Here is a 16612-nt window from a genome sequence, read left to right on the forward strand (position 1 = left end):
TAGTAACAATACAGTAGCTTCATTTGCATAGCATTGACTCCAAGTCTACACTCTGCTAAGTGCTTCATGTAGATTAATCTGTTTAACTCTCAAAGTTCTGATTCTGTTATCCCCACTTTCAGATGATGACACTAAAGCACTTAGAGGTAATTTGCCTGAGATCACACAGCCACTGAATGATTGCACTCACACCCTAGGAGTTTGGCCCCAGAATCTTTTCAGGGATTTGTCCTAACACCAAATTTCAGGCTCCTCCCTACCCCACCCCTGCCATCCCACCCAAAGTCAAATACGCTTTCCTCTGGAGCAACCCACTCCAGTATTCTTGCCTGGAGAATCCCCAGGGACAGAGGAGCCTAGCAGGGTACAGTCCACAGAGTTGCAAAGAGTCAGACACAACTGAGTGATTAAACACACACACTTGTAGTAAAACTCTGCATTCCCTGACTTGACTGATTACAAATTGTTCAAATTTTTCATATCTTGAGTTACTTATTTAAAGAGCCAGTTCTAACTTCATTCTGAGGTTGAAGGTTGGAAGTTCTGTTTCTGTTTTGATTATTACAGCCAGTGCACTTGAAGATGTTATCTTCTAGACTAGTTTTTTGGGACATCATTTTGCTGGTCCACTTCTGAATGTGGCATTATAGGCAAAAGAATTCATCTAAGAAACACCCCAGGGAGCAGATTCAGAAACTGGGCTGGACAGGAAGCACCAGAAAAGGCCTGTGTCACAGTTTGCCCTGGAGAGGGAAATTACTCTACCTCTAAAGGCTTCTTATGGAGACAGCAAGCAACTCTACACACAACTCCTCCTTAGGTTGGACAACCCTTTTCTCTGGCAGCAAGTTCCCTTTCCTAATCTAAACCTTTTAAACTACAGCTTAAAAATAAACTTCCTGGAGAAAGGAATGGTAACACACTCCAGGATTCTTCCCTGGAGAATCCCATGGACAGAGGAGCCTGGTGGGCTACACAGTCCATGGGGCTGCAGACAGTTAGACACGACTGAGTGACTAAGCATGCACACACAGATGCCTGCTATGTGACAGACAGTTGAGAGCTTACCTGCATTATCTTTGTATCCCTCATCAAACCCATGAGGGAAGTGCTGTTACTATCCTTCTTTTTTAGATGAGGAAGCTAAGCACAGATAAAGTAACTTTCCCAAAGACAAACAACTAGTTAGTGGCACAGCCTAGATAGGAATGCAGATGAACCCTCACCAAGGACCAGTTTGGAAACTTTATAATGGGCTGCCTGCCCACTGAGGCTCCATTTCCTGTGCACAGGACACTGTGCAGAGAGGTCTATTCGCCGGCATCTGGATCATAGGATTAGATGCCTGTTATTGCATTGCTTCTGCCTTTTTTTTTTTTAATAGATAATTAGCTTTAAAAAGCTCTCAAGTTCAATGATCATTGAATGTAGGAGGTGACTAATTGTGGCTGGGGATACTTTGAAGGGCATGTACATAATCACGGACTGGAATGGATGATGAAAGGCCACTGTGGTCTCCCCTGCTATGAGGCAGAGGTCCTTGTAGCCAGATGGCCCTATTCTGGGTCTGACTCCCTGCGGTCCTGCTTTCCTGTGTTTTCATAACCCCTGGTGCTCACCTGGTACCTCTGACAACTCGCACGCTCCTCTGCAGCTTCCTGTTTTCCAGTGAGATGTGCAGGATGAAGCATCATGCCGAGGACCTAGACCTGAGGTACACTTACCTGTGCGTTCTGAGAAGCAGGCCTTGCCTTCTAACAATCTAACAAAATGCTTTGGGACTTCAAACTTTCCCAACCTCTGATCATCCCAGTAGAAACATCATTGCTCTTCTAATAGAGAACTAATTTGTGTGAAGACACTGGGAATCATGTTAGAAGTAACTGTAAGTGTGCTGAGTAGCATTTCTTCATGTCTATTAAAGTGAATTTACACAAATATATACATACCTCGACTGGGATGGAACTTGTTCAGTAAATGTAATATGAAGAATTATGGTGGGCCCCGATCTTTTAGAAATTTTGCTTTTAAAAAATGCTGCACCTGGAATATAGCCAATATTTTATAACAACTTTAAACGGATATACTCTATGAAAGTCTTGAATCACTAATCACTATATGGTACTCCTGAAACTAATATAATATTGTAATCAGCTATATCTCAAAATAAAAAATGCTGTACTTGATGTTGTCCCCTTCCACATTCCTGCTCTTTACCCTGCAGTTAGAATAATCTTTCTGAACCACCAACCTGGTCACGTCATGCCTATCCAATTGTCCCCATTACTGTCATGTGACAGGGAGGTCTTTTAAAAAAAAATTAATTACTGGCCATGCAGTGTGGCTTGTGGGATTTTGCAGCCTGTGGGATTCAGTTCCCTGACTAGGAATTGAACCCAGGGCTCTGGCAGTGAGAGCAAGGAATCCTAACCACTGGCTCACCAGGGAATTCCAGATAGTGCAGTCTGACCTGCCCAAACCCCCTTCCCCCACATTCTGTTCTTTGCCCAACCTCTCTCATTTCCCCTCACATCCTACTCTTGAGCTGGTCTTCTCTTCTGCTTCCTCTAACCTCCAAGTCTCACACAAGCCCTTCTCTCTGCCCACAACAAGCTCTCCTTTACCCTCCCCCAGAACACACACTTCTCCGCCTAACTGCAATTCACCTTTCCCTGACCTTCCTTCAAGCCTCCATCCCCACTAAGCTAGGTGAGGGGCCTGCAGTGCACTTCCCTATCTCAGCCTTCTTCATACTTACAGGTGTAAGGGGTCTCTTCCTTAGGCAGCTCTGTGAGGGCAGAAAATGAGCTGTCTTATTCATATTGCTGCATACTGGGTGTGGCAGAGTGGGACTCAACAAATATTTCCTGAATGAATAACTGTATCAGTGACATCTCCAAGATCTATCAAAATGCTTTTGTCAGAACTTCAAAGAGGATCACTCAAAAACTACTACTACCTGAATCAGGCTGCTGTCGAGAGGTTTAAACTAGATCCTTAGGTACATGGGCTTCCCTGGTAGCTCAGTTGGTAAAGAATCTGCCTGCAGTGCAGGAGACCTGAGTTCAATTCCTGGTTGGGGAAGATCCCCTGGAGAAGGAAATGGCAAACCACTCCAGTATCCCTGCCTGGGAAATCCCATGAACAGAGGAGCCTGGCAGGCTGCAGTCCATGGGGTCGCAAAGAGTTGGGCACGACTGAGGGGTAACTCTTCACTTCATATACATATATTCATACACATCCCCTTAGCCATAGTCATCATTTTGACTCAGAGGAGACAGCTATGCTGTCACCAGGAAGCCTTCCACCAAAGTGGGCCATCACTCTTCCTGCAAACTCGGAACCACACTATTTAGGTAATTCTAAGCCTTACCTGGGAGTTCTCAAAATGGATTATCCTGGGTCAATCTGATCATCAAAAGTGTCAAACATGTTCAAAATAAAACTGAAGCTAATATACTCACTTCCTTTAACCACAGACTGAGAAGCACTTCTTTGGCATGGGTTTTGTTTCGGGTTTTGATACTGGAATCAGTTTTCTGTTGATTACAGCATCCAAACATGCCCATATTTTACACAGACATATGTTCCATAACTGATTCCATTAATGCTGTGGTTTTCAAATCTCACTTTGTCTCTCACCCCTACTCCTACCCCCAGAGATATCTGGCAAGGACTGGAGTCATCATTGTTTGTCACAGTTTGGAAGGGACACTCCTAGCATCTGGCGGGGAGAGGTAAAGGAGGCTGCTAAACATCCTAGGATGCACAGGTGCCCCCACGACCAGAATGAGCTCACCCACAATGTCAACAGTGCTGGTGCTGAGGAGCCCTGAGTCGCAGTGACACTCTGTAGACACCTTGGCGCACAAGAACTAGGCCCTCTTTGTCTCTGTGGGGCTCTTCATGAAGTATGGAAACAAAGCAGAAAAGAATAAGTTAAAAAGAAATAAGAAAGCTGCGGATCCTCCCTTGCCTGTGATTTAGAGATTAAGATGCCCAGCTTGTCTCTAAAGTAGAATTATGCAGTTTGGGGAAGTTTCCTAGGTAGATCCCAATCCTGAATCAATGAATCTCCTATGGAAATCTCATAAAACAAGGCATTTAGTGTCCAATTGAACAGACTCTTTGAGTGTGAAAAGGAGTTTTGGTGAATTCAAAACCATATTTGTTTTTCACACTGAAAATGTTCAGGTCATTTTCTTTTTCTAATAGTATAACCATTTGGACAAAAATATCCATCTGATAAGCAGGTGAAATGTAAATTGCTACTCTTCTTCACAGACAGTCCAGTATATTTATACTTAATCCATAAAGGCATGATGTTACAAAACACATTTGTATATTGTGAAGCCATCCGGCATCAAATTTTCCAATTTATAGACAACTTTGTATTTACATAACAAATTATTAAATCAACCATTTTTTCTGGCTTATAAAAGGTCACTGAGGTACACACACAGTGTGTATAAAAGCAGATAAGGCTGATAATACATATGTACAGTAGATACAAATTAATCTTTCATATTTGAAGATAATGCTTTTTATATATTTTTTCTACATCAGACTCCCCACTGTTAGCAGGTTTTCCCATGCTTGAGTTGTTTATTGCTTTTTGGCTCACTGATTTAATATTCACTTCTGGGTTGTTTACACATATGAATTACTAATATTCTTATCTCTTTGGCTAATGCAAATGTGATAGAATGAATGAAAGAAAAAGATAAATGATAATTCAACATTACAGTTCTGGTTGGTTGATAGTATTTGTTCATGGTCCCCAAATGAGTCAAGTAATGCGTCACTCATTTTATATATGACAATGAGAAGTTTTGAGTCTCGCATTACACCATTTGGGCAGAAATGGGCAAAGTAAACAAGATATCAGAGTTTTGGTAAGGTCTAAAATCTTGGCTTTCTTTTCAGAAAGAGCAATGTCATCAGCATGTTAAACATCTTAGATTTAAAAATCTCAGTGCAAAACCACTTGTGATTTCCAAGGGAACTTTGCAAACTGAATAGATTTCCAAAGTTAACTACAATATGTTATCATGATCTGAAACGAAAAAGAATCATCTCTTGGGATAAGTCAGCCGAGAATCTTCATAAACCTTACAGAAAGCAGAAAAACCACTCTCCACTCATCTCAAAATTCTGCAGTGTTATGTTCAAAAAAAAGCTTGTGTTTACTTAAAAAACAGACACAGCAAATAACTCAAAGTTGGGGTTCAAATAAAAGACTAAAAGTGGCCCATGATATCACAAGGGATGAATATTCTTCTCAAAGAATTTACATGCACAATAAGACTGAGAAGTACAAACCAAAAATGTTCCTTTAAATAAACAGAAACCCTGACTGCTTTTAATACTACAAACAAGACAAATTAAACAAGAGCTGCTCAGTCAGATTTCACTCATTTGAAATAATCTTAAAAACCACTTAAAGGTACAGTTTATTCTTCTTGTGCACCCTAAGACTGTTAAAGGGCACAAAATAAAATTAGATTTTCTTTTCTAAGAGGGGCTATGTGTTTTTTAAATGAGCAAAAATTTTTCATTCTGTTTCCATTCTCCGACTTGTTGAAAAAATTTTATTCTAGGGAATAAAAAAATGTAATAATGTAGAGGGCTAGCCTTCATTTTAAAAAAATGAATAGGCTTTAATACAAAGAGAAAGAAATGGCTCTATGGGCAAAATTCAAGTATGAGTGACCAATTTTTTAATTGTAAAGTAGGTGCAACATTTAAAAAGAAATGTCACAGCACTGCATGACTTGTAATGCTAACAATATTTACATTAACTGCTTACATGAAACCATGGAACTATAGAAGAGAGAGAGAGAAAAAAAAAAAAAAACCGTGTGGACTGAAATAATACCTAGAACTCGCAACCAGTGAAATCATGGGCACAGACATACTTTACATGATCTACTGATGTAAAGTATACCTGGTGGGGGAAAGCATACACCTAATTAGCTCAAAAATACCCAAAAGAAGGCTTGGTAGACACAAACTTAGTCTGAAGAGAAAAAACTAAAGGCTAAAAAAACTTCCACACGTCAACACACACGAACATCCACATATATGTAGACATCCCCAATACACACACATGCATATGCTCTGAATCTGTAAATAAAACACCTGTGTAGACAAATAAGAAAAAAGCAGGTTGGTGCAAAAAAAAAGGGACATTAATGGTTTAAACATACCAAACACACCAACTTATAACAAAAATATGTCAACTAAAGTACACAGAAGATGACTTCAGGGGACTGTGGGAAAGACCAGGCAGGCAATCCCATTATTACATCAAAGACAACTCAACCTACCCCTAGAAGGAAGGGTTCCTGCCTCCGGGCCATGAAGCCCAGTGTAGCCAGCTGCATTCTGTCAGGCTTGGGAGGTAGGAGTGAGGGTGGAAATGGAAAGGACAGAGGGGGAGACCTGGGGAAGAACTAAGAGCTGTTGCTATCAAAAGTGAGCCTTGTGGAGTGCTCTGTGCTGTGGCCCCGAGAAATCAAATGGAGGAGTGACCTTGGTCTCCTTTTTCCTGAGTGACTGGAACTCTGCTACATCATGGGATGGAGGAGTTGCAGGGGTGGATGAGAGAAGAGAAGAGGGAGGTGGTGGACATCAGGGATTCAGAGTCTGCCACTGGAGGGCCTCCCAGTGGCTGGAGCATTAGGCAGTTGAATGAGCCCCAAGCTAGGGGAAGAGGCAGTCCTCTCCAGGGGGTTAAGGGTTTGGAGGTGGGGCTGGTGGTTCTATACCAGAACAAAAGGATAAGGAATCCCTTCCTTTGACAATCCATCAGTTGAATCCAATCCAATCAATTTCAGGCAGGGGGGCCTGAAACTTGGCTCCATTGCCTGGGAGATAGGGTTACACCGCCACCACAAAAAAAAAAAAAAAAGAAGAAAATGTGAAAAAAGACAGAAAATTATGTTGTGCTACATTTCTTATTAATAACCTTGTACTTTACAATGGCTCACAGTTTTAGGTTTTGTATACTTGCAATGTAGTATTTTCTCTCTACATTTGTTTCACATTTTTTTACTTACTTAATATAATATAAATAATTTGGTTAATAGATTCAACCTGCACATTTCAGCCACATTAATATATATAAGAATCTGTTAATGGTATAAATAATTCTTTAAATAAAATAAATCTGATATGTTACATAATACTGATAAAAAATTACCATTACTAATAATTTTGTAAGCCACCTTAACTTCTGGTGTAAGTAATACTGATGAATGGATATGAAACTTGGTTTGATGATTTGCATTTACTTTTGCTACTACAGAAAAACTGGATTATAATCAACCTTACCTCTGATAAAGGTTTCAAAGTGGGGGTTTGTCTCCAGGTATGGAAACAGAAAGTTTTATCTTGTCAGGTACTGTTTGCAAAAAAACCTCAACTCTGAGCGTCCATGGTGGTGCAGCATAAGTTTTCTAGTTTAACAGGTGGCTATCAAATGTTAACTACAGAAATGACTGAGTAAAATATCCCATCTAAGATTTTTTTATAAAACCTATTCTACTTTAAAACTTAGGTAAAAAAAATATGCAACAAATGGTTGCAGTTTCTGAATTCTTAATTTAGATCTGTGAGCCCTCGTCCCTTTAGAAATCTGCAAGGTTTCAATTTCCTAGACACCCAAAATCAAGTCCAGTGCTTCCAGGCAAGGTTCATTCCAAACAGACAATATAAATGGACACTCGGTGGTGTGCAGTGTATGTCATAATTCAGGTAATACATCATCATGCCTTTTCTCTGCTGTTAAATACAAAAACAGCATCTTTTACATTATCATAGAAAAGCATTTAGGTTGTATTTTTATTTATCACTTTACACTTGTAGTCTCTGGTAGGTGTACTCCATAGAAACCAAAGAATTTTGTACACTATTTCTTTTTACAATAAAAGATAAAGTGTGCATTAGGTACGCTTGTACATGACAATATTCTACAATATTTACATTTCTGATGTCACCATGAAATTCTGTATTTTCTATATACAACATTGAAAATTCTTCAGAAACATTTGGACTATTTCTTAGAATCACAATTTTAGTATTATAGAAAAAGAGTTTCTCAGTAATCTCTTGACCATTTACCACTCTCATCATTCAGGGATTCTGATTGGTTTTCCAGCATTCTTTATCCTTCCTGATCAAAAAATATTGTATCACTGTTTCTTTTAGCACCCTGTGGTGGTGGTAACTATCTGCCATAGAATAAATATTGATATAACGGTGGCTATATCAATACTTATCTACAGACATATCTGTGCACATTCCTTTAATAAACACTGCGCATTGGTGGAGTAGTCCCTGTTATCTGGAGATCTTCCTCCTCTTGGGTTTGGGGGGTCTCATTTGTCTGTCTCCCTGTGGGATTTGGTGAACCTGGAAATAAAGAGGTAGGGAAAAAACAACAACAACAGAGATTGAAATCACAAACACCATAGGATTTCTGACAAAGAAACAGGGTAGGCAGCAGACTCTGGCTTTCATTTTCAATCACGGCTATCTTGAGGCATTTAACACTTTTACAAGACTCAGATCTCAGTGTGCCTACAGTCACCACAGAGGATAAGGAATCTTGGAAACTGACAAGCAGAGCAATGCTCTGTGGATCTCCCAACAGTGGAATACAGAAGAGGAACTGGAAAAAAATAAAAGTGGGAGAGGGGATGTGCAGTTGCTACCCCTGCTGTCCATTGAAGATGAAAATAAGACCTTTCCCATCAGAGATCCCTGGATCACTAACTTCACTGGGGTTCTGGAAAAGTCGATAAATATATACTAAACATTTTCTTCTTTATTTCATCACTGAACTTATTTTATAACTACTAGAAGGGTCAAAAAGGATAAGAACATGCACACAGCTCAGCCCAAGGAGGTTTACTTATGAGAAGAACAAGGATGGAAAACAGAATACCACTACCATCTGTTGGCAAATCTAAGCTTGTGTAGTCTGAGAAGAGCAATGCATACAACTCATCTTTATACACTAACAGTGGGGTGGGTCGCAAAGAGTCGGACATGACTGAGCGACTTCCCTTCACTTCACTTCAGGTAAGCTAGCAGCATTTAGGGTTGTATATCAGATAGAACAGAGGTGGACGAATAGCAGAATTTGATTCCCAGGTATTAGACAGCAGGTCTGGTTTTAGGCACAGAAGACAGGTGCTAGGGAGGTGGTCAGGTGTCCCACTTTGTATTGCAGCTGTTGTGGTACTGACAGAAGGGGACAAGGTCAAGATCCAGGAGAGGCAGGATGTGCCCAAGGCAGTGGTATGCTAAGTCACTTCAGTCATGTCCAACTCTGTGAGACCCCATAGACGGCAGCCCACCAGGCTCCCCCATCCCTGGGATTCTCCAGGCAAGAACATTGGAGTGGGTTGCCATTTCCTTCTCTAATGCATGAAACTGAAAAGTGAAAGTGATGCCGCTCAGTCCTCTGACCCTCAGCAACCCCGTGGACTGCAGCCTTCCAGGCTCCTCCATCCATGGGATTTTCCAGGCAAGAGTACTGGAGTGGGGTGCCATTGCCTTCTCTGAGGCAGTGGTATAGTACACGCTTAATAACCAGTTCCCCGTGGAGGAACATAAGCCCATTGTAGTGTATGCCAATCTCTGTGGTACGAATGTTTTACCATGGCCAATTTCAAGCTACCAATGTGATGTCACAGAACTCAGGCTTAGGAAGAGATGGGCACAGTCAACTCTGACTGTGTTGGCTCAAGTTGGCTCAACTGCATGTTGTAAAGACCACTGCTATTCAGAATCAAATACAGAAAACTAGTTTTTAAAGATTTTTTAAAATGTGGACCATTTTTAAAATATTTATTGAATTTGTTACAATATTGCTTTTGTTTTATGTTTTCATTCTTTGGCTGTGATGCATGTGGGATCTTCACTCCCTGACAAAGAATCAGACCCACACTCCCCTCCATTGAAAGGCAAAGTCTTAACCTCTGGACTGGTAGGGAAATCCCAAGAAAACTTTTTAAAGTATTACACTTAAAAAATAACACCAATGAGTTTCTCACAGTGCCTTATCCTTATAAATGCTCCATATACATTCTTTAAAACCACTAGTCTCTGATAAAGAGTCTACTGAAATCTTTTATAAATTGAGGGAAGAAGCCTTTATTCAAAGTTGCAAATTAGTAACCTGTGGACCAAATGCAGCCTAGAAAGGGATTGTGTTTAGCCCTATGGTGTTTTAATATTTTAAAAATAGCTGGCAACACTAAAGAATGAGAAATTTTACTTTCAGACTTGCAGTGTTTCATGAAAAAATGGGAAGATCTTGCAACACTGGCACAGTTCCCCACATGGCTCAAGTTTGCTGCAGCATGGAAGCAAAAGCTCCTTCTAGAGGGAACACAGCCCTCAGGTTGCCACAGCCCCCATCACTCCTGACTGCTTGCTGGACACAAAGGCCAAATATCTTGAGAGAGAGATTAGCGAGATGCCTGCCAAACACATTTCTCTTCTTCCTGAGCAGGCATGGTGTACAATACTTTTACCAGTCCCCTTGAATTAAGAAGGCCACATGACTGGGTCAAACCAGTGGAAAGTCAACAGAACAGATGAACTTCCTGGTCTGGCCCATAAAACTTTATCCTGCCGTCCTCTGGGTATATGGTTTTCTCTCCTGCTGCTGGGCTGGATGCTAAGGATGTGATGGAGCACTCTGAGACCCTAGGGAATGGGGGACACTAGATATAGAAAGAACCTGACCCCCTGAACGACTGTGTGAAGCAAAACTTCCTCAACCAGAATGAGACCCAAGTGAGGAACAGTCTTTTTAAGGCATTAAGCCTCTAAGACTGAGAATTGGTATGTAGTCTACCTTGACCAGGGCATCTTGGTTGGAATTTCTTAATCCACTAAAATCACTGTTTCACTCAAACCTGATCCCCTGTATTTAATGATACTATTTGCCCAGCCCTAAAAGGTGTTTCAGGGGCTTCCCTAGTGGCTCAAACGGTAAAGAATCTGCCTGCAATGCAGGAGACCTGGGTTTGATCCCTGGGTTGGGAAGATCCCCTGGAGAAGGGAATGGCAATCTACTCCAGTGTCTTGCCTGGAGAATTCCAAGAACACAGGAGCCTGGTGGGTTATAGCCCATGGGGTTGCAAAGAGGGACACAACTGAGTGAGTAATGCACACACACAGAAAGTCTCTGCTCCAGACTTTCCCTATAATGCTATCAGGAAATTAAACATTTCAGGGCCTCAGTTTACCCATCTTTGAAATGATGTTTGGATCACAAAATCTTGTACGAATCTCGACAGACTATGAATGTGTAAAAACCTATATCTGTCATTCAGTAGCCATTTGATGGCTTGTTAGGATTCAGATAACCTTGTTAACACAATAACAACTAAAAGAAATCACCCTTTCATTGCTGAGTAGCTTTGGATAATTCACATTTTTAAGAAATTATCAAAATTATAGTTTGAGTGTTTATGTTAGCCAATATGTAAATTAGAGAATGATGATTAAACTCACATTCAACACCATTACATGCAACATTCAATAAAAATGTAAAGAAAAAGCAGACACTTTAAAACCAGAGGTTATAGTGTTAAACATCAATAATTTAACAACAGGATTTGGGGCCAAATATTTAAATATTTTTAGGTAATAGCAGAAAGGAAACGAAATGACTATATACTCTTGATCTTGACTCTATGTTCAATTTCCCTTTTTGTTCTATGGTAGAGTAAGATTTATATTATTGAATACATAGGCAACACTAATAATCACTACTATTCTCAGAGTCAAACGCAAAAGCTATGATTTTAACTTCAATGTTTTGCTGTGCACATTTAAAAAGTATTTTATGTGAGGAAAAAAGTTACTTACCTCAGAAAAAATACATAGTTAATACTACTAGGTTTTTTTTTCTTAAGTTATTTTTAAATTTTTCTGATACCAGTCTTTTATGAGCCCAGTAATTTAGTATTGCTACGTGAGTTGTCTGACAATATTTAAGAGACTTTACCAAAAAGTATAATACAATTTATTTTCAAAGAAACACAGTATAATGGAAAAATAAATTAACTTACAGTCCCAGACATTTTGTCCAGTTCACTCATGGCCTCATGAATAGCAGCTTCTAAATGGTTATTTAGCTTTCCACTTCTGGAATTAATGAAAACACAGCAGATTAAAAAATTAAAGAAACAAAAATCTCAATTTAATTCCCTAATCAGAAAACAGAAGTACCAATTCCATGAGAGAAAGTCAAATTATATTCACATTTGGACAATTCTGATGACAAAACACTCTGGGATTCTCATGACTGAACACCAAGCAACGATAAGGTCACATAACTACAGGGAAAAAAAACTGAACAGATGATTAGGGAAAGTGGATTCTTTCCCCTTCCACATGTTTCTTCAACCGTCTGATGATTTTGCAAGGAAGCTGGGCAACGGGTCTCTATTTCCATAGACAGAGCTTGTGCTCTTAAATTTCAGCCTGCTCCGCACTGCGTTTTGTTCTGGCTTGTCTTTCTCAGGCTGTGTGTCTGGAGGAAGGGCTCTGAACTGCAGGCTCTGGCCACTAGGGAGCTCCCTCTGCCCTCTCTGGAGCATCCTGGCTTCAGCAGTTCAGCAAATGAAGGCTGAAATCCTGGTGCACTTTCATTACAGGTGGGAAACAGCTTAACTTGCCACACATGAGGCTCTGCCACATTTCCCCACCCCCGCCTCTCCAAAACCAAAATGACAAAACTATTTGAGAAGATAAAAAATGATGGTCTCAGAATGTCTACCACTTGTCTGACCTTTTCTCTCTACTCAGCACACTAGGCTTCTCTGGTGGCTCAGACGGTAAAGCGTCTGTCTGCAATGCAGGAGACCCAGGTTTGATCCCTGGGTTGGGAAGATACCCTGGAGAAGGAAATGGCAGCCCATTCCAGTACCCTTGCCTGGAAAAGTCCATGGACAGAGGAGTCTGGTAGGCTACAGTCCATGGGGTTGCAAAGAGTCCGACATGACTGAGCGACTTCACTTTCAGCATACCACTACAGGTATTTAACACATGGAGCATCTGCCATGACTGAAACGTTTAACTAGGAAGCTACTGAACTAATTACTAAAACGAGGCAAATCCACACTATCTACCTCTAGAAATTATGTCCACTCTAACTTTTCTTTCTTGGTGCATACAAAGAATTACCCAGTTATTCTGAGTACTACAGTGATTCATTTCATTTATCTCATCCTGATGATTACTAGAAAAGGTGTAGAGGTAAATGGCTTCCCAAGAGTTAAGTCCTAGCCCAGCATTTACATGGAGATTGGAAATTTGCAATTGTAGAAGAATTTGGCTCACAGTCCCATTTAGTTTGGCTCACATTGTGTTTAAAAACATATTTGAACTTTAGTGGAATGCTTCTAGATGAGGCCTTTTGGTTTACCACAGTCCTCACCAAGTTTTACCCTCATACAACAGGACTGGACAATTCACGCATTTAGTTTCTATATACAATCGTGAGTAGTATACTGCTAGGTATATACATCGTGGATGCTCCATATGGTGTCTAAATAAAAATGTGTCCAATGCTAAAACAACGGCTCTATGTTCTGGGAAACTTATAGGCACTTAAGTCAGTTTAACTGAAAGAAAAGATTGTAACTGAACTATAATATAAGAGCAATGCAGCATCAACCTTACCTTTTGTTGGCCTGAAAGCTAGCCTACAGCTTTTATGTTCTTCCCATTTACTTTAAAAATGTAAACAATGCAGAAAAGTGCATAGAATAAGTTATCAACCCCTATCAAACCTATTTCCAAAAATAAACTGCTAATAAATTACATATTTCTTTTAATTCATTAAAAATTTAAACTAAAGTTCCCATTTGATATCAATTCCTAGTCTCATTCTCTCCCACCCTCCTCCCCGAAGGCAACTGTGTTGTGTATTCCTATAAAGAAAATGAAATCACTCAGTTGTGTCCGACTCTGCGATCCTATGGACTGCAGACCACCAGGCTCCTCTGTCCATGGGATTCTCTAGGCAAGAATACTGGAGTGGGTAGCCTTTCTCTTCTCCAGGGGATCTTCCCAACCCAGGGATTGAACCTGGGTCTCCCGCATTGCAGGCAGATTCTTTACCATCTGATCCACAAGTGAAGCTGTGTATTCCTATGGTGTGTTTTAATATCTTATACGATATATCCATGAACAGTACCTAGTATTGTCTTTTATGTGTTTTTTTAAATATATATATCAAATGTGTCCTGATATAAGTACCATTCTACAACTTATCTCTTTCCTTTTATTGCTATTTTTGAGTATGTCCCAGTTGATACCTATTCACATGCTATCTTTTATTCACCTACTTATTCCAGTTTTACAGGGCCCTGGTCATCTCATGGGCTCAGGCTGAGTTGTTTTCCCACCGAGGAGTTTGCTAAGCACGATTCTGGGGAGGAACGCAATCCTAGGACTCTGTAGGGCTATTTAAGCTGAGCTAGAGTTGGGCTGGGTTGAGGCCCCTTTTGTGGATTGTTTAGCAAAGGTCTTGACAGTATCACATACTGCCCAGCTATCTGACAATATTATGCTTTGTGCAATGTGTTAAATAGCTTTATCTTTACTATTTCTTTTGTATTTGTATAAAAGTATGAAGATAAGTTTTAAAAGATATTTGTTATGCATTTTTATTATACTATCTTATGGGTTTAAGATTGACTACATAAATGTCTAAATGTCTAAAAAAAAAAAGGAAAATATTTCAGTGAAAAACCATAGAGAATCTGGGTTCTCTTGTCCTTAATAACAAAAATAGCTATATTTATTGAATATTTTAAGGCTTCCCTGATGGCTTGTATGGTAAAGAATCTGCCTGCAATGTGGGAGACCTGGGTTCGATCCCTGGGTGGGAAGATCCCCTGGAGAAGGGAATGGCAATCCACTCCAGTATTCTTGCCTGGGAAATCCATGGACAGAGGTTACAATCCACAGGATTATAAAGAGTTGCACACGACTGAGCGACTAACACTTTCACTTTTTTATATATGCTAAGAATTGAATTAAATCTTTATATATATTACTTCAATGGCACCCCACTCCATTACTCTTGCTGGAAAATCCCATGGATGGAGCAGCCTGGAAGGCTGCCGTCTATGGGGTCACACAGAGTCAGACACGACTGAAGTGACTTAGCAATAGCAATAGCAATATATTATTTCATTTAATCCTTATAACAACTCAATGAAGTAGCTATTACAACAGCTGTTTGTATGTCACACATGATTTTTTAGGGAAAACTGGCGAAACCAATTATAATTTTATGACAAAGAAGATGATATTTAACTGTAAATAATCTTCAAAAGTAAGAGTCATAAAAGTTTTGTTCTTTAATATGAAAAATTTCAACAAAATCACCATTAAAGTATAAAAATAATTCAACATTATTTGCTGAATGAATAGACAAAATTTTAGGAGTTTGTGAGTTCATTCTTCAACAAGATATTTAAAATGTTTATAAACTCCTTGTATTAGTTTAAGGTAATTAGTATAATGTTTTTCCTTTAACAAACTTAGTTATTAGAGGGTGAAATGACTACTTTTGGAAGAGAGAATAAATACGGAGATATGGGGCATGAAATTACATGAATACATCATGGGAATCAAGAGGTATAGAGAGACTTTCTAGATGTCAAATCTGCATACCATATTCATACTAGCTGGTCAAGTCAGGAAAGAATGAGCTTAAAAGAGGAAGAAAAAGCTCCAAGAGTCCATGAAATGAATGATTAGTCAAAAGTCAATCTTCTAGTCCAGAGGCCCTCCTTGTGGAGTCTCTTCTACTATTTTCTCGTCCCCACTGACATTTAATAATAAACATTTTTACTAACGGACACTCTAAAAGCTACTTGATTAAGCAATAGATGTTCATATAATCACATTTCGAGTTATTAATGGAGATAATTGCCACTTCTCATGTTCATTGCCTATATTTTCACATATTATCCTTATCTTTGTTAATTAAAAAAAAAGCCAGGTACACATCTGCGAATAGTACGAGAAATAAAGAGAGAAGTGAGAACTGCACATTACTCTGGACTATCAGTTCAGAATTTAAGAAACTCACTTCATGTAGACCAGAACAAACTTGGATCAGACCTAAATGTCAAGAATCTTGGACTCTAAAACCTAATCCGTAGGGAAAGTACGTAGATTTAAAAAAATTTAACACATGAGAGATCAAGATGGTAGTATACGAGGACACTGAGCTTACTCCCTACCTCCACCCCCAATGAATACACCAAAAACACAACTGCATGTTGAGTAGCTCTCACTGAAAATGACGTGGAGACTGGCATAACGACTTTTCTACAACTAAAACTGTCCACATAGAGCCTGACAGGAAGGGAGGAAAAGCTATTGGGAGCCACACACAGAAGAGGAAGGCAGGATCGCAGGCTTGGAGATCTTCCCTGGGGAGCATGGAGTTCAATACACCTTTCAGGCACCCCAGCCCTGGGGTCCAACTCTGGGAAGATGAGCCCCTTAGCTGGTTTGAAAACAGGTAGGGCTTACTGGAGGGCTGTTAGAAACCAAGACTCTG

General features: G+C 39.8%; 1 protein-coding gene across 1 annotated transcript in view; it reads right to left on the reverse strand.

Annotated features, from left to right (window-relative positions):
• Nucleotides 1–8140: 8140 nt before the first annotated feature.
• The window catches only part of MBD5 (methyl-CpG binding domain protein 5), a 146645-nt gene continuing 138173 nt past the window's right edge, over nucleotides 8141–16612 (reverse strand). The window contains exons 11-12 of the mRNA XM_052635706.1: nucleotides 12096–12171; nucleotides 8141–8415 (exon numbers count right to left, since the gene is read on the reverse strand). Coding sequence (XP_052491666.1) covers nucleotides 8344–8415; nucleotides 12096–12171 — 148 coding nt within the window. The 3' untranslated portion in view covers nucleotides 8141–8343. The remainder of the gene's footprint in view (nucleotides 8416–12095; nucleotides 12172–16612) is intronic.

Source organism: Budorcas taxicolor, chromosome 2, assembly GCF_023091745.1.
Source record: "Budorcas taxicolor isolate Tak-1 chromosome 2, Takin1.1, whole genome shotgun sequence".
NCBI lineage: Eukaryota > Metazoa > Chordata > Mammalia > Artiodactyla > Bovidae > Budorcas > Budorcas taxicolor.